The sequence below is a fragment of the Bombina bombina genome, chromosome 9, assembly GCF_027579735.1.
Source record: "Bombina bombina isolate aBomBom1 chromosome 9, aBomBom1.pri, whole genome shotgun sequence".
NCBI lineage: Eukaryota > Metazoa > Chordata > Amphibia > Anura > Bombinatoridae > Bombina > Bombina bombina.
In genome coordinates this window covers 227,849,193-227,876,836 of record NC_069507.1, presented here as the reverse complement: position 1 = coordinate 227,876,836, position 27,644 = coordinate 227,849,193, and the positions used below count along the sequence as shown (strand labels likewise).

The 27,644-nt window shown below is 40.5% G+C and overlaps 1 protein-coding gene across 1 annotated transcript in view; it reads right to left on the bottom strand.

Moving 5' to 3' along the window:
* SHTN1 (shootin 1) overlaps window positions 1-27,644 on the bottom strand; it is a 467,849-nt gene that overhangs the window by 370,974 nt on the left and 69,231 nt on the right. The window contains exon 3 of the mRNA XM_053692982.1: window positions 22,245-22,305. Within this exon, the coding sequence (XP_053548957.1) occupies window positions 22,245-22,305 (61 nt within the window). The remainder of the gene's footprint in view (window positions 1-22,244; window positions 22,306-27,644) is intronic.

Here is a 27,644-nt window from a genome sequence, read left to right as displayed (position 1 = left end):
TTTTTCGGGTCCTTACCGACAAAACTCCAAATCTAGCCGACATTAAGGTAAAAACAATGTTATAGTATACTGTCCCTTTAACTAACCAAATGCCATATATTTAATCTTTGCCATTAATAAAGTATATGTGCACCTTTTTTGGTTTTAATCCATCTGTGAAAGGGTTAAATTAGTAATGCTTCTATTGCAATGGTATGCCGGCCCACTTGTATGAACACTTTTTTTTTTTTACCACCACTCCAGAGAACATCCAAACAATGTGTGTGTCATATGACAATCTTGAAGTCCAGCCCCTTTAAAACCCTTAAAAAAAAGTCTATGTAGACTAGAGAGTGGATGTTACTGCTCTATACATCACGGCCCAACCAAAAGAGGAAATTAAGGGGGGCGGAGAAACAGACAATACCAATTAGGATTATAAATATTTAATTATAAAATAAATATATATAAATTAAAAAAAGAAAAATTATGTGGTTTTACTTGCAAACTAATATTTTTTATTGCAACGTTCTTACAGTCTGAAATTTACCAAAACTTTAACAGACTTATTCTCAGAAACTTTAGAATCCTGAACTCCTAAAGTACATAACAGTTCTTCATTGTCTTCTTTAGAGGAGTTGAGGTTTAAACAAAAAGAAGAAGATTCAGTTTCTTGATCAGAGACTGACTCTTGAGCATCTAAAAAAACTTCACCCTCAGAGAATAAATAAAAAGAAGCAGGACATGGACTTCCTTAAATCAGAAAAGCTAGTAGAGGGATTATCAGAGACTAACTTTGTACTACGCTTACTTGGAGGGGGCATGGCCGCCAACATCTCAGATATAGTAGAGCATAAAAAATATCAGATTGCATAAAATGATCCATACATGATTTGCAAAGTTGAGCAAAAGAGATTACATCAACCAGCTTCCAATAGATATATATTTAATATTAGTAGGAAAGTGTTCAGAGGATCTAGCTTCTGAGCTACAAATATTAACAGAAGAGGGGAAATAATCAGTATGCTCCATAATTAATAATAGATAAACAGACAAGTAATGAAAAAAATAAAAATACAGAAAATTATTTAAACATTACATTAAAGGCAGGATAATAAAGTAACCTTATACCTAAATAAAACAGCTATTGAAAGTAATGAAATCTTCCCCCCTCACCAGAGGCTAAAGTAGGTTTTAGGAGTGTTAATAATCCATAGTGCATCGGATGAGCGGTAACCAGACTACAGACATGCCCATAATACTAAGTGTGCAAACAAAGCAAAGCATGTTAAAAAAAAAAAAAAAACACATACATACATGTAGTCATTAAAGCACAAAAAAAATTACACACAAACAAAAAACAAACAAGCAGACGCATGAAAAAAAGTGAAGTGTAAATAAACTATGTGAAAAATTTGATCTAGGCAAATAAACACAAGAAATTAAAAACTTTGTTCTTTTCAAGACCTACAGAGGGTTAAAATGAGGTACTTATAACCCCCATGCTTACAATTTCTGGACATAAAATAGTCCCCAGGCTATGATATTCCCATAAGTGAGTGTCTAATGATAGCCTATATGCTAAGCAGGTGCCAACAACAACAACCCCACACTTGGTAGGCACACATACTACTTGAATTACCATAATCAGAAAAAAAACTGCTTCCAGTGGATAGCCAATTCAGTGCTGTACGCATGACAGCAGAGGGGATATATAAGAGTATAACACTGAACTGACAGGAGGCTAGGGACCGGTCCCTGCGACACCTCTAGCTGGCCTGAAACTATCTCCCATAGGGTGTTCTTGTGTCACTTCCATTACTCCAACGACATTCCCTCTGCCCAGACTGTAGCTCTCTGAGGGAAAAACTAGGCCTCAAATTGGTCAGAGAACCCTTCTCAAACACCTAGAGCACCATCCTCCACCTTCCTCCTGCGAAGGCAAAGACAAAGACAAGACTAGTTTCCAATAAGGTGGAAGGGGTTTTAAGGACTCTTGGCGTTCTGGGATCTTTGCCTCCTAGTGGCCAGGAGTAATGGATTGTGGACTTTCACCACCTTTATAAAAGAAATGTGGGTTACAGGGACAGTAAACCCAAACATTTTCTTTCATTATTTAGATAGAGAATGCAATTTTTAAAAAGTTTTCAATTTACTTCTATTATCAAATTTGTTTTGTTCTCATGTTATTCTTTGTTGAAGGGATACCTAGGTAGGTAGCGTGCACATGCCTGAAGCACTACATAACAGGAAATAGTGCTGCCATCTAGTGCTCCTGCTAATGTATCACATTGTTGCAAAACTGCTGCCATATAGTGTTGTGGACACGTGCACACTCTTGAACTTACATCCCAACTTTTCAACAAAGGATAACAACAAAACAAAGAAAATTTGATGACAGAAGTAAATTGGAAAGTTTTTTTAAAATTGTATGCTCTATCTGAATCATGAAAGAAAGAAAAAATGGTCTTTATGTCCCTTTAAGGAATGCCAATGTGTAGTAGTGTTTTTGGTATTGCCACATCATCAGAAGGTTCTGGCTTAGACTGTTACTGGCTCAATAAATTACATCAGACAAAGATTCATTTCAAAATTCAAGATTGTTTGTTTTTTTTTTTGTTTTTTTTATTTCTTTACAATTTAAAGCACTACTTTACTAAATATGACTATAATGCCTGGCAGGAAAATTTTGGAGAACCCAGAAATCGCTGGAAAATTTGGGTTATGAATTTTCAAAATCAAGTTATAATAGAAAAGGTTGATGCTCTTTTTCATGTAGATAGACGAATAATGAGTTTCATCCAGAAATGGGAGAAATTAATTCTCTCTCAGGAGAGGGGATTTAAAAAACAAATGGTGTACCCCTCTTTTCTAATTCTAAAGTAATGTTGGAATTTAGAGCAAGAGGACAATGGATATTTGTAAATGAATGATGGGGGGGGATTTATTTACATTTTATGTCTTTGATAAAAAAAATTCGAAGACATTATTAGTAATTTAATGTTCTTATATGGAGTGTTATAAGGAGCAAAGAACTACAATAAGAATAATATACTCACAGGTGGGACTTTCAGCTGGTTTGTATCGATTTAGTCATTAAAAAGTAAAGGTCCTTTAATTAGCGTTATATAGTACAATCTATTTGGTATATAAGATGATTGTTAAAAAAAATCCTGCTCCTTTATGAATGTTTTTTTATGTTATAACTTGCAATAGATTTAAACCGCTACATACTGAATGAAAAACCTTAAATAAAACCAAGACAAAACATATTATATTTATATTTATTATATGTTATATATTTTGTTTTCATTTTGGATATTTCAGGATTATTTTCATCTCTTCCCTGAGAGATAAGACCGTTATATTGAGAAATAAAACATATACACGTGAAATATTTTGTTAGTCTTTTTACAAATTATCTTTACTGTTCTATTCATTCTGTAACGTTGTATAAAATCTCAATGAAAAGGATAACAGAATTTATGCTTACCTGATAAATTACTTTCTCCAACGGTGTGTCCGGTCCACGGCGTCATCCTTACTTGTGGGATATCTCTTCCCCAACAGGAAATGGCAAAGAGTCCCAGCAAAGCTGGCCATATAGTCCCTCCTAGGCTCCGCCCACCCCAGTCATTCGACCGACGGACAGGAGGAAATATATATAGGAGAAACCATATGGTACCGTGGTGACTGTAGTTAGAGAAAATAATTCATCAGACCTGATTAAAAAAACCAGGGCGGGCCGTGGACCGGACACACCGTTGGAGAAAGTAATTTATCAGGTAAGCATAAATTCTGTTTTCTCCAACATTGGTGTGTCCGGTCCACGGCGTCATCCTTACTTGTGGGAACCAATACCAAAGCTTTAGGACACGGATGAAGGGAGGGAGCAAATCAGGTTACCTAAACGGAAGGCACCACAGCTTGCAAAACCTTTCTCCCAAAAATAGCCTCCGAAGAAGCAAAAGTATCAAATTTGTAAAATTTGGCAAAAGTGTGCAGTGAAGACCAAGTCGCTGCCTTACATATCTGGTCAACAGAAGCCTCGTTCTTGAAGGCCCATGTGGAAGCCACAGCCCTAGTGGAGTGAGCTGTGATTCTTTCAGGAGGCTGCCGTCCGGCAGTCTCATAAGCCAATCGGATGATGCTTTTAAGCCAAAAGGAAAGAGAGGTAGAAGTCGCTTTTTGACCTCTCCTTTTACCAGAATAAACAACAAACAAGGAAGATGTTTGTCTGAAATCTTTTGTAGCCTCTAAATAGAATTTTAGAGCCCGGACTACGTCCAAATTGTGTAACAAACGTTCCTTCTTTGAAACTGGATTCGGACATAAAGAAGGTACAACTATCTCCTGGTTAATGTTTTTGTTAGAAACAACCTTAGGAAGAAAACCAGGCTTAGTACGCAAAGCAGATAACTCTGAAACTCTTCTAGCAGAAGAAATTGCAACCAAAAACAAAACTTTCCAAGATAGTAACTTAATATCTATGGAATGTAAAGGTTCAAACGGAACCCCTTGAAGAACTGAAAGAACTAGATTTAGACTCCAGGGAGGAGTCAAAGGTCTGTAAACAGGCTTGATCCTAACCAGAGCCTGAACAAATGCTTGAACATCTGGCACAGCTGCCAGTCTTTTGTGTAGTAAGACAGATAAAGCAGAGATCTGTCCCTTTAGAGAACTTGCAGATAATCCTTTCTCCAAACCTTCTTGTAGAAAGGAGAGAATCTTAGGAATTTTTATCTTATTCCATGGGAATCCTTTGGATTCACACCAACAGATATATCTTTTCCATATTTTATGGTAAATCTTTCTAGTTACCGGTTTTCTGGCCTGAACCAGAGTATCACAGAATCTGAAAACCCACGCTTCGATAGAATCAAGCGTTCAATCTCCAAGCCGTCAGCTGGAGGGAGACCAGATTTGGATGTTCGAATGGACCCTGAACAAGAAGGTCCTGTCTCAAAGGTAGCTTCCATGGTGGAACCGATGACATATTCACCAGGTCTGCATACCAAGTCCTGCGTGGCCACGCAGGAGCTATCAAGATCACTGAGGCCCTCTCCTGATTGATCCTGGCTACCAGCCTGGGAATGAGAGGAAACGGTGGAAATACATAAGCTAGGTTGAAGGTCCAAGGTGCTACTAGTGCATCTACTAGAGTCGCCTTGGGATCCCTGGATCTGGACCCGTAGCAAGGAACCTTGAAGTTCTGACGAGACGCCATCAGATCCATGTCTGGAATGCCCCATAATTGGGTTATTTGGGCAAAGATCTCCGGGTGGAGTTCCCACTCCCCCGGATGGAATGTCTGACGACTCAGAAAATCCGCCTCCCAGTTTTCCACACCTGGGATGTGGATCACAGACAGGTGGCAGGAGTGATCCTCCGCCCATTGAATTATTTTGGTCACTTCTTTCATCGCCAGGGAACTCCTTGTTCCCCCCTGATGATTGATATACGCAACGGTCGTCATGTTGTCTGATTGGAACCTTATGAATCTGGCCTTTGCTAGTTGAGGCCAAGCCCTGAGAGCATTGAATATCGCTCTCAGTTCCAGAATGTTTATCGGGAGAAGAGACTCTTCCCGAGACCATAGACCCTGAGCTTTCAGGGATTCCCAGACCGCGCCCCAGCCCACTAGACTGGCGTCGGTCGTGACAATGACCCACTCTGGTCTGCGGAAGCTCATTCCCTGGGACAGATGGTCCAGGGTCAGCCACCAACGGAGTGAATCTCTGGTCTTCTGATCTACTTGAATCATTGGAGACAAGTCTGTATAGTCCCCATTCCACTGTTTGAGCATGCACAGTTGTAATGGTCTTAGATGAATTCATGCAAAAGGAACTATGTCCATTGCTGCAACCATCAACCCTACTTCTTCCATGCACTGCGCTATGGAAGGACGAGGAACAGAATGAAGAGCTTGACAAGAGCTTAGAAGTTTTGATTTTCTGACCTCTGTCAGAAAAATCCTCATTTCTAAGGAACTATTATTGTTCCCAAGAAGGGAACTCTTGTCGACGGAGACAGAGAACTTTTTTCTATGTTCACCTTCCATCCGTGTGATCTGAGAAAGGCCAGAACGATGTCTGTATGAGCCTTTGCTTTTGACAGGAACGACGCTTGTATTAGAATGTCGTCCAAGTAAGGTACTACTGCAATGCCCCTCGGTCTTAGAACCGCTAGAAGGGACCCTAGCACCTTTGTGAAAATCCTTGGAGCAGTGGCTAACCCGAATGGGAGGGCCACAAACTGGTAATGCTTGTCCAGAAAAGCGAACCTTAGGAACTGATGATGTTCTTTGTGGATAGGAATATGTAGGTACGCATCCTTTAGATCCACGGTAGTCATAAATTGACTTTCCTGGATAGTGGGTAGAATCGTTCGAATGGTTTCCATCTTGAACGATGGTACCCTGAGAAATTTGTTTAGGATCTTCAAATCCAAAATTGGTCTGAAAGTTCCCTCTTTTTTGGGAACTACGAACAGATTGGAATAAAATCCCATTCCTTGTTCCTTTATTGGAACTGGGTGTATCACTCCCATCTTTAACAGGTCTTCTACACAATGTAAGAATGCCTGTCTCTTTATTTGGTTTGAGGATAAGTGAGACATGTGGAACCTTCCCCTTGGGGGTAGTTCCTTGAATTCCAGGAGATAACCTTGAGAAACTATTTCTAGCGCCCAGGGATCCTGAACATCTCTTGCCCAAGCCTGAGCAAAGAGAGAGAGTCTGCCCCCCACTAGATCCGGTCACGGATCGGGGGCTACTCCTTCATGCTGTTTTGTTAGCAGCGGCAGGCTTCTTGGCCTGCTTACCCTTGTTCCAGCCTTGCATCGGTTTCCAGGCTGGTTTGGGTTGTGAGGCATTACCCTCTTGCTTAGAGGATGCAGAATTAGAGGCCGGTCCGTTCCTGAAATTGCGAAAGGAACGAAAATTAGACTTATTTTTAGCCTTGAAAGACCTATCTTGTGGAAGGGCGTGGCCCTTTCCCCCAGTGATGTCTGAAATAATCTCTTTCAATTCTGGTCCAAATAGAGTTTTACCTTTGAAAGGGATGTTAAGCAATTTTGTCTTGGATGACACATCTGCTGACCAAGACTTTAGCCAAAGCGCTCTGCGCGCCACGATAGCAAACCCTGAATTTTTCGCCGCTAATCTAGCTAATTGCAAAGCGGCATCTAAAAGAGTTAGCCAATTTAAGTGCGTGAACTCTGTCCATAACCTCCTCATATGGAGTCTCTCTACTGAGCGACTTTTTTAGTTCCTCGAACCAGAACCACGCTGCTGTAGTGACAGGAACAATGCACGAAATGGGTTGTAGAAGGTAACCTTGCTGTACAAAAATCTTTTTAAGCAAACCTTCCAATTTTTTATCCATAGCATCTTTGAAAGCACAACTATCTTCTATAGGAATAGTAGTGCGTTTGTTTAGGGTAGAAACTGCCCCCTCGACCTTAGGGACTGTCTGCCATAAGTCCTTTCTGGGGTCGACCATAGGAAATAATTTCTTAAATATAGGGGGGGGGACAAAAGGTATGCCGGGCTTTTCCCACTCCTTATTTACTATGTCCGCCACCCGCTTGGGTATAGGAAAAGCGTCAGGGTGCACTGGAACCTCTAGGAACTTGTCCATCTTGCATAATTTCTCTGGAATGACCAAGTTGTCACAATCATCCAGAGTAGATAACACCTCCTTAAGCAGTGCGCGGAGATGTTCTAATTTAAATTTAAATGTCACAACATCAGGTTCAGCTTGTTGAGAAATTTTTCCTGAATCTGAAATTTCTCCATCTGACAAAACCTCCCTCATGGCCCCTTCAGATTGGTGTGAGGGTATGACAGAACAATTATCATCAGCGCCCTCCTGCTCTTCAGTGTTTAAAACAGAGCAATCGCGCTTTCTCTGATAAGTAGGCATTTTGGATAAAATATTTGCTATGGAGTTATCCATTACAGCTGTTAATTGTTGCATGGTAATAAGTATTGGCGCACTAGATGTACTAGGGGCCTCCTGCGTGGGCAAAACTGGTGTAGACACAGTAGGAGATGATGTAGTATCATGTTTACTCCCCTCATCTGAGGAATCATCTTGGGCAATTTCATTATCTGTGGCAGTACTGTCCTTACTTTGTTTGGACGCTATGGCACAATTATCACATAAATTTAAATGGGGAGACACATTGGCTTTCATACATATAGAACATAGCTTATCTGAAGGTACAGACATGTTAAACAGGCTTAAACTTGTCAACAAAGCACAAAAAACGTTTTAAAACAAAACCGTTACTGTCTCTTTAAATTTTAAACAGAAAACACTTTATTACTGAATATGTGAAAAAGTATGAAGGAATTGTTCAAAAATTACCACAGTGTCTTAAAGCATTAATAGTATTGCACACCAAATTTCAGAGCTTTAACCCTTAAAATAACGGAACCGGAGCCGTTTATAAATTTAACCCCTATACAGTCCCAGCTATAGTCTTTGCTGAGACCCAACCAAGCCCAGAGGGGAATACGATACCAATTGACGCCTTCTAGAAGCTTTTCCAGCAATTTTTAGATCCTCACACATGCATCTGCATGCCCTGCTCTCAAAAAACAACTGCGCAGTAATGGCGCGAAAATGAGGCTCAGTCTACAACTAGGAAGGCCCCCTGACTGGAAAAGGTGTCTAACACAGTGCCTGCCGTTTAATAAACGTTCCCCAAGTTTATAAATGCAAATTGTCAGCATAAATATGAATAAAATGCCCAAATAAAGCAATCGATTTAGCCCATAAAAATGTCTACCAGTTTTTTAGCCCATAATAAGCCCTTTATTCTGTTTGTTTGACTAAGAAAATGGCTTACCGGTCCCCATGAGGGGAAATGACAGCCTTCCAGCATTACATCGTCTTGTTAGAAATATGGCTAGTCATACCTTAAGCAGAAAAGCCTGCTAACTGTTTCCCCCAACTGAAGTTACTTCATCTCAACAGTCCTATGTGGAAACAGCAATCGATTTTAGTTACTGTCTGCTAAAATCATCTTCTTCTCACAAACAGAAATCTTCATCCTTTTCTGTTTCAGAGTAAATAGTACATACCAGCACTATTTTAAAATAACAAACACTTGATAGAAGAATAAAAACTACATTTAAACACCAAAAAACTCTTAACCATCTCCGTGGAGATGTTGCCTGTGCAACGGCAAAGAGAATGACTGGGGTGGGCGGAGCCTAGGAGGGACTATATGGCCAGCTTTGCTGGGACTCTTTGCCATTTCCTGTTGGGGAAGAGATATCCCACAAGTAAGGATGACGCCGTGGACCGGACACACCAATGTTGGAGAAATCTATATTTTTTAGGTCTCTAAAACTGTAGACCTATGGAATTACTAGCAGTCTACCAGTTTGCCTTCATTTAATTGTCTGATCAATATAGATGTGAATGTATTGAACCTTGTCCAGTGTATAGCTTTTTAGCATTCACTGGCTAGTTATTGGTACAAAAAGGAAGATGTATTGTTAGGAATGAGAGTGTGAAATCCCCTTTGGTAACAATTCAGGTACTAACAGGAGAACTCTTTAATGTCTATGAAAAACAAAGGTGAATGATAGGATAAAACTTGTAGCCCCCCTACTCATCTGTCAGAGGTAACAGCCAAAAGATATACTGTCTTTAGGATCAGATCCCAGAGGGATCCTTCCTCATATAGCTTAAAACAATAGATCATCAAGCTTAGAAGACTAGCAGTAAATCCCACAGGCACAAGAGACTTGCACTACATGGAGCATAGGCTGCTGCTTAAAAAAAGCTAAATAAATTACTTCTAGGTCAACTTAACTTGAAAGCTAGACTTTCATTGCACTAGAGCAGAGACCTTTTATAAAACCCTCCTGTTAAAAAAAAAAGAAAGAAAGAAGATGACAAATCTATTCACTCCAAATAAATTTCCTGTAACTACATCCATACAGAAAATGTATCCTAAAACAATAATAGCCAGCGAACATGGACATCTTGTGAGCCCCCCAAGAGCACATCAACCACTGGAACAGATAATCCACAAACAGCACTGTTTAGTCACCATAAGACTATACATCTGCACGGAAGAGTAGACATTAAATTAGGTATTCTCATAAGAAGAGGAAGCAAAATATATTTTGCTGGATAAAGAAACAAGGCCACTGTTTCAGCTAAGTTTTCCATGAAAATGGAGGTATAAGTGGAAATGGAGAAAACAAGTAGGTCAGTGGTTAAAAGGACACTCAAGTCAAAATTAAACCTTCATTATTCAGATAGAGCAGCAATTTTAAACAACTTTCCAATTTACTTCCATTAACAAAATGTGCACAGTCTTTTTATATTTACACTTTTTGTGTCACAAGCTCCTACTGAGCATGTGCAAGAATTCACAGAATATATGTATATGCATTTGTGATTGGCTGATGGCTGTCACATGATACAGTAGGAGGGGAAATAGACATAACTGGAATTTGTCAGGAACAAAAAATCTACTACTCAAGTTCAGACTAGGTGCTGTTACATTGTCTTTTTATCATTTGTTGATTTTGCAAATCTACTGTATTTGCTGATCCTTTAATCCCATTCAAAAAGAAAGCATGCAGTGTGAGATGAGAGTGACTTAAAGGACCAGTCAACACAGTAGATTTGCATAATCAACAAATGCAAGATAACAAGACAATGCAATAGCACTTAGTCTGAACTTCAAATGAGTAGCAGATTTTTTTATTGAGAATTTTAAAAGTTATATATATTTCCACTCCCCCTGTACCATGTGACAGCCATCAGCCAATCACAAATGCATACACGTACCATGTGACACATCAGCCAATCACAAATGCATACACACTTATTCTTGCACATGCTCAGTAGGATCTGGTGACTCAAAAAGTTTAAATATGAAAAGACTGTGCACATGTTGTTAATGGAAGTAAATTGGAAAGTTGTTTAAAATTGCATGCTCTATCTGAATAATGAAAGTTTAATTTTGACTTGAGTGTCCCTTTAAAAAAGCTTTATATCTGATGACCGGATGACTGTAGTTTAAAGGGGCAGTATACACTCATTTTCATATAACTGCATGTAATAGACACTACTATAAAGAATAAGATGCACAGATACTGATATAAAAATCCAGTATAAAACTGTTTAAAAACTTACTTAGAAGCTTCCAGTTTAGCTCTGTTGAAAAGGTAGCTGGAAAGCCCACTGCAAGTGGCAAATAAGACACTCCCCCCTCCCCCTTCTTTTGCATATGAAAAGACCCTTTACACAAACAGGAGCAAGCTGGAGAAGGTAGCTGATGGTATTCAAATAAAACTTTGTGGCTTGGTTAGGAGTCTGAAAATCAGAGCAATGTTATTCAAAAATAAAACTATACATTTATTTAAAAAAAAAAAAAAACTTATGGGCTATATAAATAGATCATCTACAAAACATATATGCAAAGAAAAAAATGAGTGTATAATGTCCCTTTAAAGTAATCCAGTTTAAAGGGACATTATACACTAGATTTTTCTTTACTTAAATGTAGATGATCCATTTATATAGCCTATAAAGGTTTTTAAAATAATTATATAAAAAAAGTATAGTTTTGCTTATTTTTAAATAATATTGTGCTGATTTTCAAAGCCCCAAAGTTTTAAAGTATACTGATGTATTCCTACTCCAGCTTGCTCCTGCTTATGTAAAGAGTCTTTTCATATGTAGAGGAAGGGGGAGGGTGGGAGTGTCTTTTTTTTTTGCTATACAACCACTTGCAGTGGGTGTCCTAGCTAGCCTTTTCAACAGAGCTAAACTGGGAGCTTCTAAGTAAGTTTTTAAACGGTTTTATACTGGATTATTATATCGGTATCTATGCATATTATTCTTTATAGTAGTGTCTATTACATGCAGTTATATGAAAATGAGTGTATACTGTCCCTTTAACTGCTGGAGCCCACCAGCACTAAAACAAATTATAAATGTCTGATTTATTGGGATGGAACTATCCCAGCAAAATCTGCTACTTGGAAATTGCAGATACTCAGTAGTTGGATGGACCTCCATAAATGTGCAAGTAATGTGTGTCTGTCCATTGCTATCTATCAAATCTATCTATTTATCTATCAAATCTATCTATCTATTGTATCTATCAAATTTATCTATCGCATCTATTGATCTATCTATCTAATCTATGTATCTATCAAATCTTTCTATCTATCTATCTCGTGGCCGGACTGTTATCTGACAGCCACTTGTGTTTCGGCCAAATGTCCGTCGGCCAAACGTCCGGTCACGAGCAGCATGGTGTCAAAATCTGGTCAAACAGACAATATGCAGATAGGTGCTAAACTGGAATGTAAAAGTGAGTAAAACGTGAGCATGTGTTTGAGTTTTGAAAAGGAAGGACAAGCAGGAAAACCCTGGCACTTAAAGGGACAGTCAACACCTGATGTAACTTAAAGCCATACCTTAAGATCAGGAATAGAAGATGCAGCTACACCGCATCGCATGTCGATAAGCTCTAACGGTATTGGAGTAATCAATGAAAATATTGGTTTATTCCATGAAGATATGGCCGCCAAACTCCTCTCCCTCCTCCTTCATCCCCTTCTCTAATGTCTTAACATGCTCGTTCATTTTTTAAAGGGTGATGGTTCTGTTTTGATAATGTGCATGCGCATTATCTTCTGCACGCTCGCAAACCGACCGAGGATTTCCTTGCAATTGGAGGATTCAATTAAAAAGAAGGTTCATACGTAATAGTAGTGGGAGTTTGACGGCCATATTTTCAAGGAATAAAGCTATGTATTTTCGGTGATTACTCCAATACCGTTAGCACTCATCAACATCGATGTGGTGTAGCTGCATCTTCTATTCCGGATCTATGGTATGGCCTTAAAGGGACACTGTACCCAATTTTTTTCTTTCGTGATTCAGATTGAGCATGAAATTTTAAGCAACTTTCTAATTTACTCCTATTATCAAATTTTCTTCATTTTTATTTGAAATGCAAGAATGTAAGTTTAGATGCCAGCCCATTTTTGGTGAACAACCTGGGTTGTCCTTGCTGATTGGTGGATTAATTGATCCACCAATAAAAAAGTGCTGTCCAGAGTACTGAAACAAAAAAAAAGCTTAGATGTCTTCTTTTTCAAATAATGATAGCAAGAGAACGAAGAAAAATTGATAATAGGAGTAAATTAGAAACTTGCTTAAAATTGCATGTTCTTTCTGAATTACAAAAGAAAAAAATTGGGTACAGTGTCCCTTTAAGTTACATTGAGTGTTGACTGTCCCTTTAATTCGATTATCTACATGGGTAGAAGTGTTTTTTAATGGCTGTAGGATATGTTAAAAAAAATGTGATTACTTTAATTTTGGTAGTTTTTTTCATCCTTAAAAATCAAAAACCATTAAAACCCCAAGTTTCTAATTTACTTCTAATATCAAATTTGCTTTGTTCTCTTGTTAATCTTTGTTGAAGAGATATCTAGCTAGGTAGCGTGCACATGTCTGACACTTCATGACAGAAAATAGTACTGCCATCTAGTGCTCCTGCTAATGTATAACATTGTTGCAAAACTGATGTAGACACGTGCACGCTCCTGAACTTACTTTTCTGCTTTTTAACAAAGGATAACAAGAAAACTGAGAAAACGTAAAAGAAGTACTTTAGAAAGTTGTTTAAAATTGTACGTTCTGTTCTAGCTGAATCATGAAAGATACATTTAGGGTTTTCTGTTCTTTTAAGACTGGAATATTTCTCTTGGGAGTTTCAGCGGATGCCATCTGCTTGGTTACCTTCATAGGACGGCATTTTTATTTGCAATCTTCTTACAGTCATGCAGAATCGCTGAATCGCATCCTCAAATGCTGTTGTCGCTTGCAAGGGTTGAAAGATGCCACTCAAAATAATTGTGTAGTGGGAAATATATAAAGCTCAATACTCTAATAATCTAATAATCCAGCCCAAGGGTCGGCAAACTTTTTCTGGAAAAGGCCAGTAAATATTTTCGGCTTTGCAGGCCAGGATATCGTGTAGGTAGCTCAAGGCCATGAGAGAAAACGTATTGACCAATTTCAATATAACAAAGAAATTAATGACTCAGAAAATGTACACTGATTGCTGTTTAAAGAGATATTAACCCAACATTTTTCCTTCATAATTCAGAAAGAGCACGTGATTTTAAACAACTATCTGATTTACTTCTAACAACAAATTTTGCTTGTTCTCTTGGTATCTTTTGTTGAAATGCAGGGACATAGGCTTAGAATCCGATCCATTTCTGGAGCACTATATGGCAGCAGTTTTGCAAGAATGTTATCTATTTGAGGAAGAACTAGATGGCAGCACAATTTCCTGCCTTGTAGAGCTCCAGACAGCTACCTAGGTATCTCTTCAACACAGAATATCACTGGAACAAAGCAAATTTGATAATAGAAGTCAATTGGAAACATTTTTAAAATTGTATGCTCTGTTTGAAAAACAGAATTTATGCTTACCTGATAAATTACTTTCTCCAACGGTGTGTCCGGTCCACGGCGTCATCCATTACTTGTGGGAATATTCTCCCCCCTAACAGGAAATGGCAAAGAGCACAGCAAAAGCTGCCCATATAGCCCCTCCTCGGGCTCCGCCCCCCAGTCATTCGACCGACGGTTAGGAGAAAAAAGGAGAAACTATAGGGTGCCGTGGTGACTGTAGTGTATAGAGAAAGAAATTTTTTCAAACCTGATTAAAAAAACAGGGCGGGCCGTAGACTGGACACACCGTTGGAGAAAGTAATTTATCAGGTAAGCATAAATTCTGTTTTCTCCAACATTGGTGTGTCCGGTCCACGGCGTCATCCATTACTCGTGGAAACCAATACCAAAGCTTTAGGACACGGATGAAGAGAGGGAGCCAATCAGGTTACCTAGACAGAAGGCACCACGGCTTGCAAAACCTTTCTCCCAAAAATAGCCTCCGAAGAAGCATAAGTATCAAATTTATAGAATTTGGCAAAAGTGTGCAGAGAAGACCAAGTCGCTGCCTTACATATCTGATCAACAGAAGCCTCGTTCTTGAAGGCCCAAGTGGAAGCCACAGCCCTAGTAGAGTGAGCTGTGATTCGTTCAGGAGGCTGCCGTCCGGCAGTCTCATAAGCCAATTGGATGATGCTTTTCAGCCAGAAAGAAAGAGAGGTAGCAGTAGCTTTTTGTCCTCTCCTCTTACCAGAGTAAACGACAAACAAAGATGAGGTTTGTCTGAAATCCTTTGTTGCATCTAAATAGAACTTTAAAGCGCGGACTACATCTAAATTGTGTAACAAACATTCCTTCTTAGAAACTGGATTCGGACACAGAGAAGGAACAACTATTTCCTGGTTAATATTCTTGTTAGAAACTACTTTTGGAAGAAAACCAGGTTTAGTGCACAAAACAACCTTATCTGAATGGAACACCAGATAAGGTGGATCACACTGCAAAGCAGATAATTCAGAAACTCTTCTAGCAGAAGAAATAGCAACCAAAAACAGGACTTTCCAAGATAGTAACTTGATATCTATGGAATGTAAAGGTTCAAACGGAACCCCTTGAAGAACTGAAAGAACTAAATTTAGACTGCAAGGAGGAGTCATGGTTCTGTAAACAGGCTTGATTCTGACCAAAGCCTGTACAAAAGCTTGTACATCTGGCACAGCTGCCAGTCGTTTGTGTAACAAAACAGATAAAGCAGAAATCTGTCCTTTTAGAGAACTCACTGACAACCCTTTATCCAAACCCTCTTGGAGAAAGGAAAGAATCTTAGGAATTTTAATCTTACTCCAGGAGAATCCCTTGGATTCGCACCAACAGATATATTTTTTCCATATTTTATGGTAAATCTTTCTAGTCACAGGTTTTCTGGCTTGAACCAGAGTATCTATCACTGAATTTGAAAACCCACGCTTGGATAAAATCAAGCGTTCAATTTCCAAGCAGTCAGCTGCAGAGAAACTAGATTTGGATGTTCGAATGGACCTTGTACTAGAAGATCCTGTCTCAAAGGTAGCTTCCATGGTGGAGCCGATGACATATTCACCAGGTCTGCATACCAAGTCCTGCGTGGCCACGCAGGAGCTATCAGAATCACAGAGGCCTTCTCCTGTTTGATCCTGGCTACGAGCCTGGGAAGGAGAGGAAACGGTGGGAACACATAAGCTAGGTTGATCGACCAAGGCGCCACTAATGCATCCACTAGAGTCGCTTTGGGATCCCTGGATCTGGACCCGTAGCAAGGAACCTTGAAGTTCTGACGAGACGCCATCAGATCCATGTCTGGAATGCCCCATAATTGGGTTAACTGGGCAAAGACCTCTGGGTGGAGTTCCCACTCCCCCGGATGGAAAGTCTGACGACTCAGATAATCCGCCTCCCAGTTGTCTACTCCTGGGATGTGAATTGCAGATAGATGGCAGGAGTGATCCTCCGCCCATTTGATGATCTTGGATACCTCTCTCATCGCCAAGGAACTCTTTGTTCCCCCCTGATGGTTGATGTAAGCTACAGTCGTCATGTTGTCCGACTGGAATATTATGAATCCGGCCTTCGCTAGCTGAGGCCAAGCCCGGAGAGCATTGAATATCGCTCTCAGTTCCAGAATGTTTATCGGAAGAAGAGACTCTTCCCGAGACCATAGACCCTGAGCTTTCAGGGAATCCCAGACCGCGCCCCAGCCTAATAGACTGGCGTCGGTCGTGACAATGACCCACTCTGGTCTGCGGAAACTCATCCCCTGAGACAGGTGATCCTGAGTCAACCACCAACGGAGTGAGTCTCTGGTTACCTGGTCTACTTGAATCTGTGGAGACAAGTCTGCATAGTCCCCATTCCACTGATTGAGCATGCACAGTTGTAATGGTCTTAGATGAATTTCAGCAAAAGGAACTATGTCCATTGCTGCAACCATCAATCCTACTACTTCCATGCACCGAGCTATGGAAGGCTGCAGAATAGAGTGAAGAACTTGACAAGCGTTTAGAAGCTTTGACTTTCTGACTTCTGTCAGGAAGATCTTCATTTCTAAAGAATCTATTATTGTTCCCAAAAAGGGAACTCTTGTTGACGGAGACAGGGGACTCTTTTCTACGTTCACCTTCCATCCGTGAGATCTGAGAAAGGCTAGAACAATGTCTGTATGAGCCTTTGCCTTGGAAAGAGACGACGCTTGAATTAGAATGTCGTCTAGATAAGGTGCTACTGCAATGCCCCTCAGTCTTAGAGCCGCCAGAAGGTACCCTAGCACCTTTGTGAAAATTCTGGGAGCAGTGGCTAAACCGAACGGGAGAGCCACGAACTGGTAATGTTTGTCCAGAAAGGCGAACCTTAGGAACTGATGATGATCTTTGTGGATAGGAATATGTAGGTACGCATCCTTTAAATCCACGGTAGTCATATATTGACCCTCCTGGATTGTAGGTAAAATTGTTCGAATGGTTTCCATTTTGAACGATGGAACTCTGAGAAACTTGTTTAGAATTTTTAAATCCAGAATTGGCCTGAAAGTTCCCTCTTTTTTGGGAACTACAAACAGGTTTGAATAAAACCCCTGACCGTGTTCCACTGTTGGAACTGGGTGTATCACTCCCATCTTTAACAGGTCTTCTACACAATGTAAGAATGCCTGTCTCTTTATTTGGTCTGAAGATAAGCGAGACATGTGGAACCTCCCCCTTGGAGGAAGTTCCTTGAATTCTAGAAGATAACCCTGAGAGACTATTTCTAGTGCCCAGGGATCCGGAACATCTCTTGCCCAAGCCTGAGCAAAGAGAGAGAGTCTGCCCCCTACTAGATCCGGTCCCGGATCGGGGGCTACCCCTTCATGCTGTCTTGGTAGCAAGCAGCAGGCTTCTTGGCCTGTTTGCCCTTGTTCCAGCCTTGCATTGGTTTCCAAGCTGGCTTAGCCTGGGAAGCATTACCCTCTTGTCTAGAGGCTGCAGAGTTAGAAGCCGGTCCGTTCCTGAAATTACGAAAGGAACAAAAATTGGACTTATTCTTAGCCTTGAAAGGCCTATCCTGTGGGAGGGCATGGCCCTTCCCCCCAGTGATGTCTGAAATAATTTCTTTCAATTCTGGCCCAAAAAGGGTCTTACCTTTGAAAGGGATATTAAGCAATTTTGTCTTGGAAGATACATCCGCCGACCAAGACTTTAGCCAGAGCGCTCTGCGTGCCACAATTGCAAACCCTGAATTTTTCGCCGCTAATCTTGCTAATTGCAAAGCGGCATCTAAAATAAAGGAATTAGCTAACTTAAGTGCGTGGATTCTGTCCATGACTTCCTCATATGGAGTCTCCTTAGACTTTTCTAGTTCATCGACGCCGTAGTGACAGGAATATTGCACAAAATTGGTTGTAGGAGGTAACCTTGCTGAACAAAAATCTTTTTAAGCAAACCCTCCAATTTTTTATCCATAGGATCTTTGAAAGCACAATTGTCCTCAATGGGAATAGTCGTGCGTTTGGCTAGCGTAGAAACTGCCCCCTCAACCTTAGGGACTGTTTGCCATGTGTCCTTCCTTGGGTCGACCATAGGGAACAATTTCTTAAATATAGGAGGTGGGACAAAAGGTATGCCAGGCTTCTCCCACTCCTTAGTCACTATGTCCCCCACCCTTTTAGGTATCGGAAAGGCATCAGGGTGCACCGGGACCTCTAGGAATTTGTCCATCTTGCACAATTTTTCTGGAATGACCAAAGAGTCACAATCATCCAGCGTAGTTAGTACCTCCTTAAATAATGCGAGGAGATGCTCTAACTTAAATTTAAACGTCACAACATCAGGTTCTGCCTGTTGAGAAATTCTTCCTGAATCAGAAAGTTCTCCCTCCGACAAACCCTCCCTCACTGCCACTTCTGACTGGTGTGAGGGTATGACAGATAAATTATCGTCAGCGCCTTCTTGCTCCAATGTATTTAAAACTGAGCAATCACGCTTTCTTTGAAATGCTGGCATTTCGGATAAAATATTAGCTATGGAATTATCCATTACTGCCGTTAATTGCTGCATAGTAACAAGCATTGGCGCGCTAGATGTACTAGGGGTCGCCTGCACGGGCATAACTGGTATTGACACAGAAGGAGAGGATGAAGAACTATCCCCACTACTTTCATTTGAGGAATCATCTTGGGCAACCTTATTAAATGTGACAGTACTGTCCTTACTTTGTCTGGACGCCATGGCACAATTATCACATACATTTGAAGGGGGGACCACCTTGGCCTCCATACATACAGAACATGTTCTATCTGAAGGTACAGACATGCTAGACAGGCTTACACAGGGTAAAAATGCAAAAAAAACGTTTTTAAGCAAAACCGTTACTGTCTCTTTAAATGTTATACAGAGCACACTTTATTTCTGAATGTGTGAAAAACTATGAAGCAAATATCCAATCTTTACCAAATTTTCACCCTAGTGTCTTAATGCTTTAAAAGTATTGCACCCCAATTTTCAAGCTTGTAACCCCTTAAATGAGGAAACCGGAGCTGTTTTATCAATTAGCAATTTTAACTCCACTACAGTCCCAGCCACAGCGTTTGCTGCAACTTCACCTGTCCTTGGGGGTTATACGATACCCAAATAAGCCTTCCAGGAACGTTTTCAATGACCACCAGACCCTCTCACATGAAGCTGCATGCACTGCATCCAAAAGAAACTGCGCAATTATGGCACGAAAATGAGGCTCTGCCTACTATAGTGAAAGGCCCTTCCTGACTGGGAAGGTGTCTAAACTAATGCCTGGCGCCTAAAAACGTTCCCACACACTAAAAGTTTTGAAAATCACTTCAAACTTCATAAAATACTTAAATAAATCAATCAATTTAGCCCACAAGAGTGTCAACCAGTATATAGCCCATAATAAGCCTTTCATTCTGTTAAGAGTCTAAGAAAATGGCTTACCGATCCCAAAGAGGGAAAATGACTTCTAGCATTACACAGTCTTGTTAGAAAATGGACTAGTCATACCTTGAGCAGAAAAGTCTGCAAACTGTTCCCCCCAACTGAAGTTCTCTGGGCTCAACAGTCCTGCGTGGGAACAGCAATTGATTTTAGTTACTGCTGCTAAAATCATACTCCTCTTTTAAACAGAACTCTTCATCCTTTTCTGTTTTGGAGTAAATAGTACAAACCGGCACTATTTTAAAATAACAAACTCTTGATAGAAGAATAAAAAACTACAACTAAAGACCACATACTCCTCACCATCTCCGTGGAGATGCTACTTGTTCAGAGCGGCAAAGAGAATGACTGGGGGGCGGAGCCCGAGGAGGGGCTATATGGGCAGCTTTTGCTGTGCTCTTTGCCATTTCCTGTTAGGGGGGAGAATATTCCCACAAGTAATGGATGACGCCGTGGACCGGACACGGGGTGTTTCATATCCCTTTAACCCCTTAACGACCAAGGACGTACGCCATACGTCCTCAAAAAAAATACAGTTAATGACCGAGGACGTATGGTGTACGTCCTTGGTCTGGAAAGCAGCTGGAAGCGATCCTGCTCGCTTCCAGCCGCTTTCCGGTTATTGCAGTGATGCCTCGATATCGAGGCATCCTGCAATAACCCCCCTTGGCCATCTGTCCAAAGTACTGAACTAAAAATTGTCTGGCTCCTTAGCTTAGATGCATTCTTTTTCAAATAAAGATAGCAAAAGAACAAAGAAAAATTGATAATAGGAGTACATTAGAAAGTTGCTCTATCTGAATCATGAAAGAAATGCATATTGAAGTGCGATGAGAGTGCCATGTATGCACATTTACAGTAGCACAAAAACAGCCACAAACGATAAACGAACAAGAGTTGTGTTCTTATAAAACTATTTATGGACACTGAATTTTAAACTTAAATTGCATTTTCCAACTTCACAAAATATTGTTTTTATTTTATTTTTTCAACCATTTATAAAATTTGAAAAATATTCTTAACGAAGTCTGTACAACAATAGGCGGTGGGTCTAATTTGGCCCTAATGCCATATTTTGTCTACCCCTGATCTAGCCCATAGACTGCACATTGGGTGTGCAGGACCTTTAAGATAAATAGTTAAAGGGACAGTTTACTCAAAAATGTTCTCCCCTTTATGTTGTTCCCAATTATTCATTTTACCTGCTGGAGTGTATTAAATTGTTTACAAGTATTTCCATTACCCTTATATTGGCATTTCAAATAGTTGATTTAGCCTGTGGTATCCCCACCTATTCTGAAAGTTTTTGTAAACACAGCCAGTAGAAGAAATTACACTCCTAGTGGTTTATAGAAGAGATAAGGTAATAAAATGCTAATTTCCATTGTTCTCTGCAAGTATTGGTTTTTGGTTTACGGATAGATATAACATAAAGACGCATGAATATGTACACAATGTAATAAAGTAAAGAGATCTGATTATATCTACAAGCTCAACCAATTTTATTAGGTTGTGGCTATAAAACACAAAATCAGTTATTTCATATACACCAATAATCCCTTAAAAAGCAAATTCTCATACATTTTATATTCTGCAGTTGGTAAAAAAAAGTAATTGGAAACACATTAAGGTAAAAACAATTTTATAGTATACTGCCTCTTTAAAGGGACATGAAACCCAAAATGTTTCCTTTCTTGATTCAGACATAGCATCAGTGCCTGGCTCATATATTCAAAATCTCATAAACGGAACTTGTGCCAAGTAAACAGCACTGAATGTCTTGTGACCATCCATCTTCCTCTTTTTTCCTCACATACAATTCCTGTCTACAGAAAGTAACGTTAAGTGTCGTAAAGAGACACTAATACTATCAAACCCATACTGAGATTATATATATATGTTATATTAGGTATATGACTTTCTAAAAGGGCCATTAGAGTCGAAAAATGATATGCTCTAATTCATTAGAACATGTAATTTTAAAACTCACAGCCCTGTAATGCTATGTGCTGAACTTCAAATAAAGTAGTAGACTTTTTTTTCTGACAAAATTACAGTTCTGTCTATTTCCACTCCTCCTGCATCATGTGACAGCCATCAGCCAATCACAAATGCACATATGTATATTCTGTGAATTCTTGCACATGCTCAGTAGGAGCTGGTGATTCAAAAGTGTAAATATAAAAAGAATGTGCACATTTTGTTAATGGAAGTAAATTGGAAAGTTGATTAAAATTGCTGCTGTATCTGAATCATGAGTGTTTAATTATGACTTAAGTGTCCCTTTAAATTGCAGTCTTTACATAAACAAAATTATCTTTCTTGTAGATCAGTAATGGAGAAAACTTACTTTTGCTGAACTCTTCCAGCTTTTTGACAGCTTCATCTCGCTCTTGCTTGACCTTGTCATACTGGAAAAATAAAATGGAACAAATGACAACAAAAAAAATTAAAACCAATTGATTTTCAAAGCAATATTGAATTCAAGATTTAGTAGTGAGTGGGAGCGGATTTATAGTGAACAATCAATAGGCACAAATCAATTCATACTGTGGTACAATGATTTAGATATCCGCTATCATTGGACAATCTATAGGTGTACATCACACAAGCACACAGAATCCTTTTCTCCAAACAAACTCATCTTTTTTAGTTTCTTTTTTTTAAAAAGATATGGAATTGAAAATGAAATTTTGTTATGGAATTGAAAATGAAATGAGAGCATACTATTTAAATATTCTATCATATTTACTTCACTTAGTATCCTTTGTTGAGATGTACCCCCTTTTCAATGAGAGCATACTGAGGTATGCCCAGGAGCAGACAAGTGTCTTGAGCAAAAAATTATAAATACATATACATACCATACATATACACATATATACCGTACATATATACACTATATATATATATATATATATATATATATATATATATATATATATATATATATATATATACACACACATATACACACACATATACATACATACATACACACACACACACATACATACACAAAAGACTTGCACACTCTGGCCATTTAAAAAAAAAAGTAATCCTTTACTGTGAACAGTGACGTTTTCAGGGACAAAGTATCCCCTTCCTCAAATAACATAATTTATGCTTACCTGATAAATTTATTTCTCTTGTAGTGTGTTCAGTCCACGGGTCATCCATTACTTATGGGATATATTCTCCTTCCCAACAGGAAGTTGCAAGAGGATCACCCAAGCAGAGCTGCTATATAGCTCCACCCCTCACATGTCATATCCAGTCATTCGACCGAAACAAGACGAGAAAGGAGAAACTATAGGGTGCAGTGGTGACTGGAGTTTTAATTAAAATTTAGAACTGCCTCAAAAAAAGACAGGGCCGTGGACTGAACACACTACAAGAGAAATAAATTTATCAGGTAAGCATAAATTATGTTTTCTCTTGTTAAGTGTGTTCAGTCCATGGGTCATCCATTACTTATGGGATACCAATACCAAAGCTAAAGTACACGGATGATGGGAGGGACAAGGCAGGAACTTTAAACAGAAGGAACAACTGCCTGTAGAACCTTTCTCCCAAAAACAGCCTCCGAAGAAGCAAAAGTGTCAAATTTGTAAAATTTTGAAAAGGTATGAAGTGAAGACCAAGTTGCAGCCTTGCAAATCTGTTCAACAGAGGCCTCATTCTTAAAGGCCCAGGTGGAAGCCACAGCTCTAGTGGAATGAGCTGTAATTCTTTCAGGGGGCTGCTGTCCAGCAGTCTCATAGGCTAAGCGTATTATGCTACGAAGCCAAAAAGAGAGAGAGGTGGCCGAAGCCTTTTGACCTCTCCTCTGACCAGAATAAACGACAAACAGAGAAGAAGTTTGCTGAAAATCCTTAGTTGCCTGTAAGTAGAACTTCAGGGCACGGACTACGTCCAGATTATGCAAAAGACGTTCCTTCTTTGAAGAAGGGTTAGGACATAATGATGGAACAACAATCTCCTGATTGATATTCCTATTAGAAACAACCTTAGGTAAAAACCCAGGTTTAGTACGCAAAACTACCTTGTCTGAATGAAAAACCAGATAAGGAGAATCACAATGTAAGGCAGATAACTCAGAGACTCTTTGAGCCGAGGAAATAGCCATCAAAAACAGAACTTTCCAAGATAAAAGCTTAATATCAATGGAATGAAGGGGTTCAAACGGAACACCCTGAAGAACTTTAAGAACCAAGTTTAAGCTCCACGGAGGAGCAACAGTTTTAAACACAGGCTTAATCCTAGCCAAAGCCTGACAAAAAGCCTGAACGTCTGGATTCTCTGCCAGACGTTTGTGTAAAAGAATAGACAGAGCAGAAATCTGTCCCTTTAACGAACTAGCGGATAAACCCTTTTCTAAACCCTCTTGTAGAAAAGACAATATCCTAGGAATCCTAACCTTACTCCATGAGTAACTCTTGGATTCACACCAATGTAAATATTTACGCCATATCTTATGGTAAATTTTTCTGGTAACCGGTTTCCGAGCCTGTATCAATGTATCAATAACCGACTCCGAGAAACCACGCTTTGATAGAATCAAGCGTTCAATCTCCATGCAGTCAGCCTCAGAGAAATTAGGCTTGGATGGTTGAAAGGACCCTGAAGTAGAAGGTCCTGCCTCAGAGGCAGAGACCATGGCGGACAGGACGACATGTCCACTAGGTCTGCATACCAGGTCCTGCGTGGCCATGCAGGCGCTATCAGAATCACCGATGCTCTCTCCTGTTTGATCCTGGCAATCAGACGAGGCAGCAACGGAAACGGTGGGAACACATAAGCCATGTTGAAAACCCAAGGGGCTGCTAGTGCATCTACCAGCACCGCTCCCGGGTCCCTGGACCTGGATCCGTAACAAGGAAGCTTGGCGTTCTGGCGAGAAGCCATGAGATCCAGTTCCGGTTCGCCCCAACGAAGAATCAGTTGAACAAATATCTCCGGGTGAAGTTCCCACTCCCCCGGGTGAAAGGTCTGGCGGCTTAGAAAGTCCGCCTCCCAGTTCTCCACGCCTGGGATGTAGATCGCTGACAGATGGCAAGAGTGAGACTCTGCCCAGCGAATTATCTTTGAGAATTCTAACATCGCTAGGGAACTCCTGGTTCCCCCTTGATGATTGATGTAAGCCACAGTCGTGATGTTGTCCGACTGAAATCTGATGAACCTCAGTGTTGCTGAGGCCAAGCTAGAAGAGCATTGAATATCGCTCTTAATTCCAGAATGTTTATTGGAAGGAGTTTCTCCTCCTGAGTCCATGATCCCTGAGCCTTCAGGGAATTCCAGACTGCACCCCAGCCTAGAAGGCTGGCATCGGTTGTTACAATCGTCCAATCTGGTCTGCGAAAAGTCATTCCCTTGGACAGATGAATCCGAGACAACCACCAGAGAAGAGAATCTCTGGTCTCCTGGTCCAGATTTAGTAAAGGGGACAGATCTGAGTAATCCCCATTCCACTGACTCAGCATGCATAATTGCAGCGGTCTGAGATGCAGGCGCGCAAATGGCACTATGTCCATTGCCGCGACCATTAAGCCGATTACTTCCATGCACTGAGCTACTGATGGGCTTGGAATGGAATGAAGGACACGGCAAGCATTTAGGATTTTTGATAACCTGGACTCCGTCAGGTAAATCTTCATCTCTACAGAATCTATAAGAGTCCCTAGAAAGGAAACCCTTGTGAGTGGTAACAGAGAACTCTTTTCCATGTTCACTTTCCACCCATGCGACCTCAGAAATGCTAGAACTATCTCTGTATGAGACTTTGCATTTTGAAAACTTGACGCTTGTATCAGAATGTCGTCTAAGTACGGAGCCACCGCTATGCCTCGCGGTCTTAGTACCGCCAGAAGCGAGCCCAGAACCTTTGTAAAAATTCTCGGGGCCGTAGCTAACCCGAAGGGAAGAGCTACAAACTGGTATGTGAAGGTAGGCATCCTTTAAGTCCACTGTGGTCATATACTGACCCTCTTGGATCATGGGTAGGATGGTTCAAATAGTCTCCATTTTGAATGATGGAACTCTTAGGAATTTGTTTAAGATCTTTAGGTCCAAGATTGGTCTGAAGGTTCCCTCTTTCTTGGGAACCACAAACAGATTTGAGTAAAATCCTTGCCCTTGTTCCGTCCGCGGAACTGGGTGGATCACCCCCATTACTAGGTGGTCTTGTACACAGTGAAGAAAAGCCTCTTTCTTTATTTGGTTTGCTGATAACCTTGAAAGATGAAATCTCCCTTGTGGAGGAGAAGCTTTGAAGTCCAGAAGGTATCCCTGAGATATAATCTCCAACACCCAGGGATCCTGGACATCTCTTGCCCAAGCCTGGGCGAAGAGAGAAAGTCTGCCCCCCACTAGATCCGTTTCCGGATAGGGGGCCCTCTCTTCATGCTGTCTTAGGGGCAGAAGTAGGCTTTCTGGCCTGCTTGCCCTTGTTCCAGGACTGGTTGCTTTTCCAACCCTGTCTGTAACTAGCAGCAGTTCCTTCCTGTTTTGGAGCGGAAGAAGTTGATGCTGCTCCTGCCTTGAAATTACGAAAGGCACGAAAACTAGACTGTTTGGCCTTTGATTTGGCCCTGTCCTGAGGAAGGGTGTGACCCTTACCTCCAGTAATGTCAGCAATAATCTCCTTCAAGCCGGGCCCGAATAAGGTTTGCCCTTTGAAAGGAATATTAAGCAATTTAGATTTAGAAGTTACATCTGCTGACCAGGATTTAAGCCATAGCGCTCTGCGCGCCTGAATGGCGAATCCGGAGTTCTTAGCTATTAGTTTGGTTAAATGCACAACGGCATCCGAAACAAATGCATTAGCTAGCTTAAGGGCTTTAAGCTTGTTCAAAGTCACATCCAATGGTGCAGTGCAAATAGCCTCTTCCAGAGACTCAAATCAGAAAGCCGCTGCAGCAGTGACGGGCGCAATGCATGCGAGGGGCTGTAATATGAAACCTTGTTGAACAAACATTTTCTTAAGGTAACCATTGGATCTGAGAAAGCACAACTATCCTCCACCGGAATAGTGGTACGCTTGGCTAAAGTAGAAACTGCTCCCTCCACCTTAGGGACCGTCTGCAATAAGTCTCGTGTGGTGGCGTCTATTGGGAAAAAATTTCTAAATATCGGAGGAGGGGAAAAAGGCACACCGGGTTTATCCCACTCCTTGTTAATAATCTCTGTAAGCCTTTTAGGTATAGGAAAAACGTCAGTACACACCGGTACCACATAGTATTTATCCAGCCTACATAATTTCTCTGGGATTGCAACCGTGTCGCAATCATTCAGAGCCGCTAATACCTCCCCTAGTAATACACGGAGGTTCTCAAGCTTAAATTTAAAATTTGAAATTTCTGAATCCGGTCTCCCTGGATCAGATCAGTCACCCACAGAATGAAGCTCTCCGTCCTCATGTTCTGCAAATTGTGACGCAGTGTCAGACATGGCCCTCATATCATCAGCAAGCTCTGTCCTTAACCCAGAGCTATCGCGCTTGCCTCTTAACTCAGGCAAATTAGATAATACTTCTTTCATAACATTAGCCATATCTTGTAAAGTGATTTGTAAGTGCCTTGATGTGCTTGGCGCCACAATCTCACGCACCTCCTGAGCGGGAGGCAAAGGTACTGACACGTGAGGAGAGTTAGGCGGCATAACTTCCCCCTCGTTGTCTGGTGATAATTTCTTTACCGGTAAAGACAGACTTTTATTTAAAGTAACATCAATACAATTGGTACACATATTT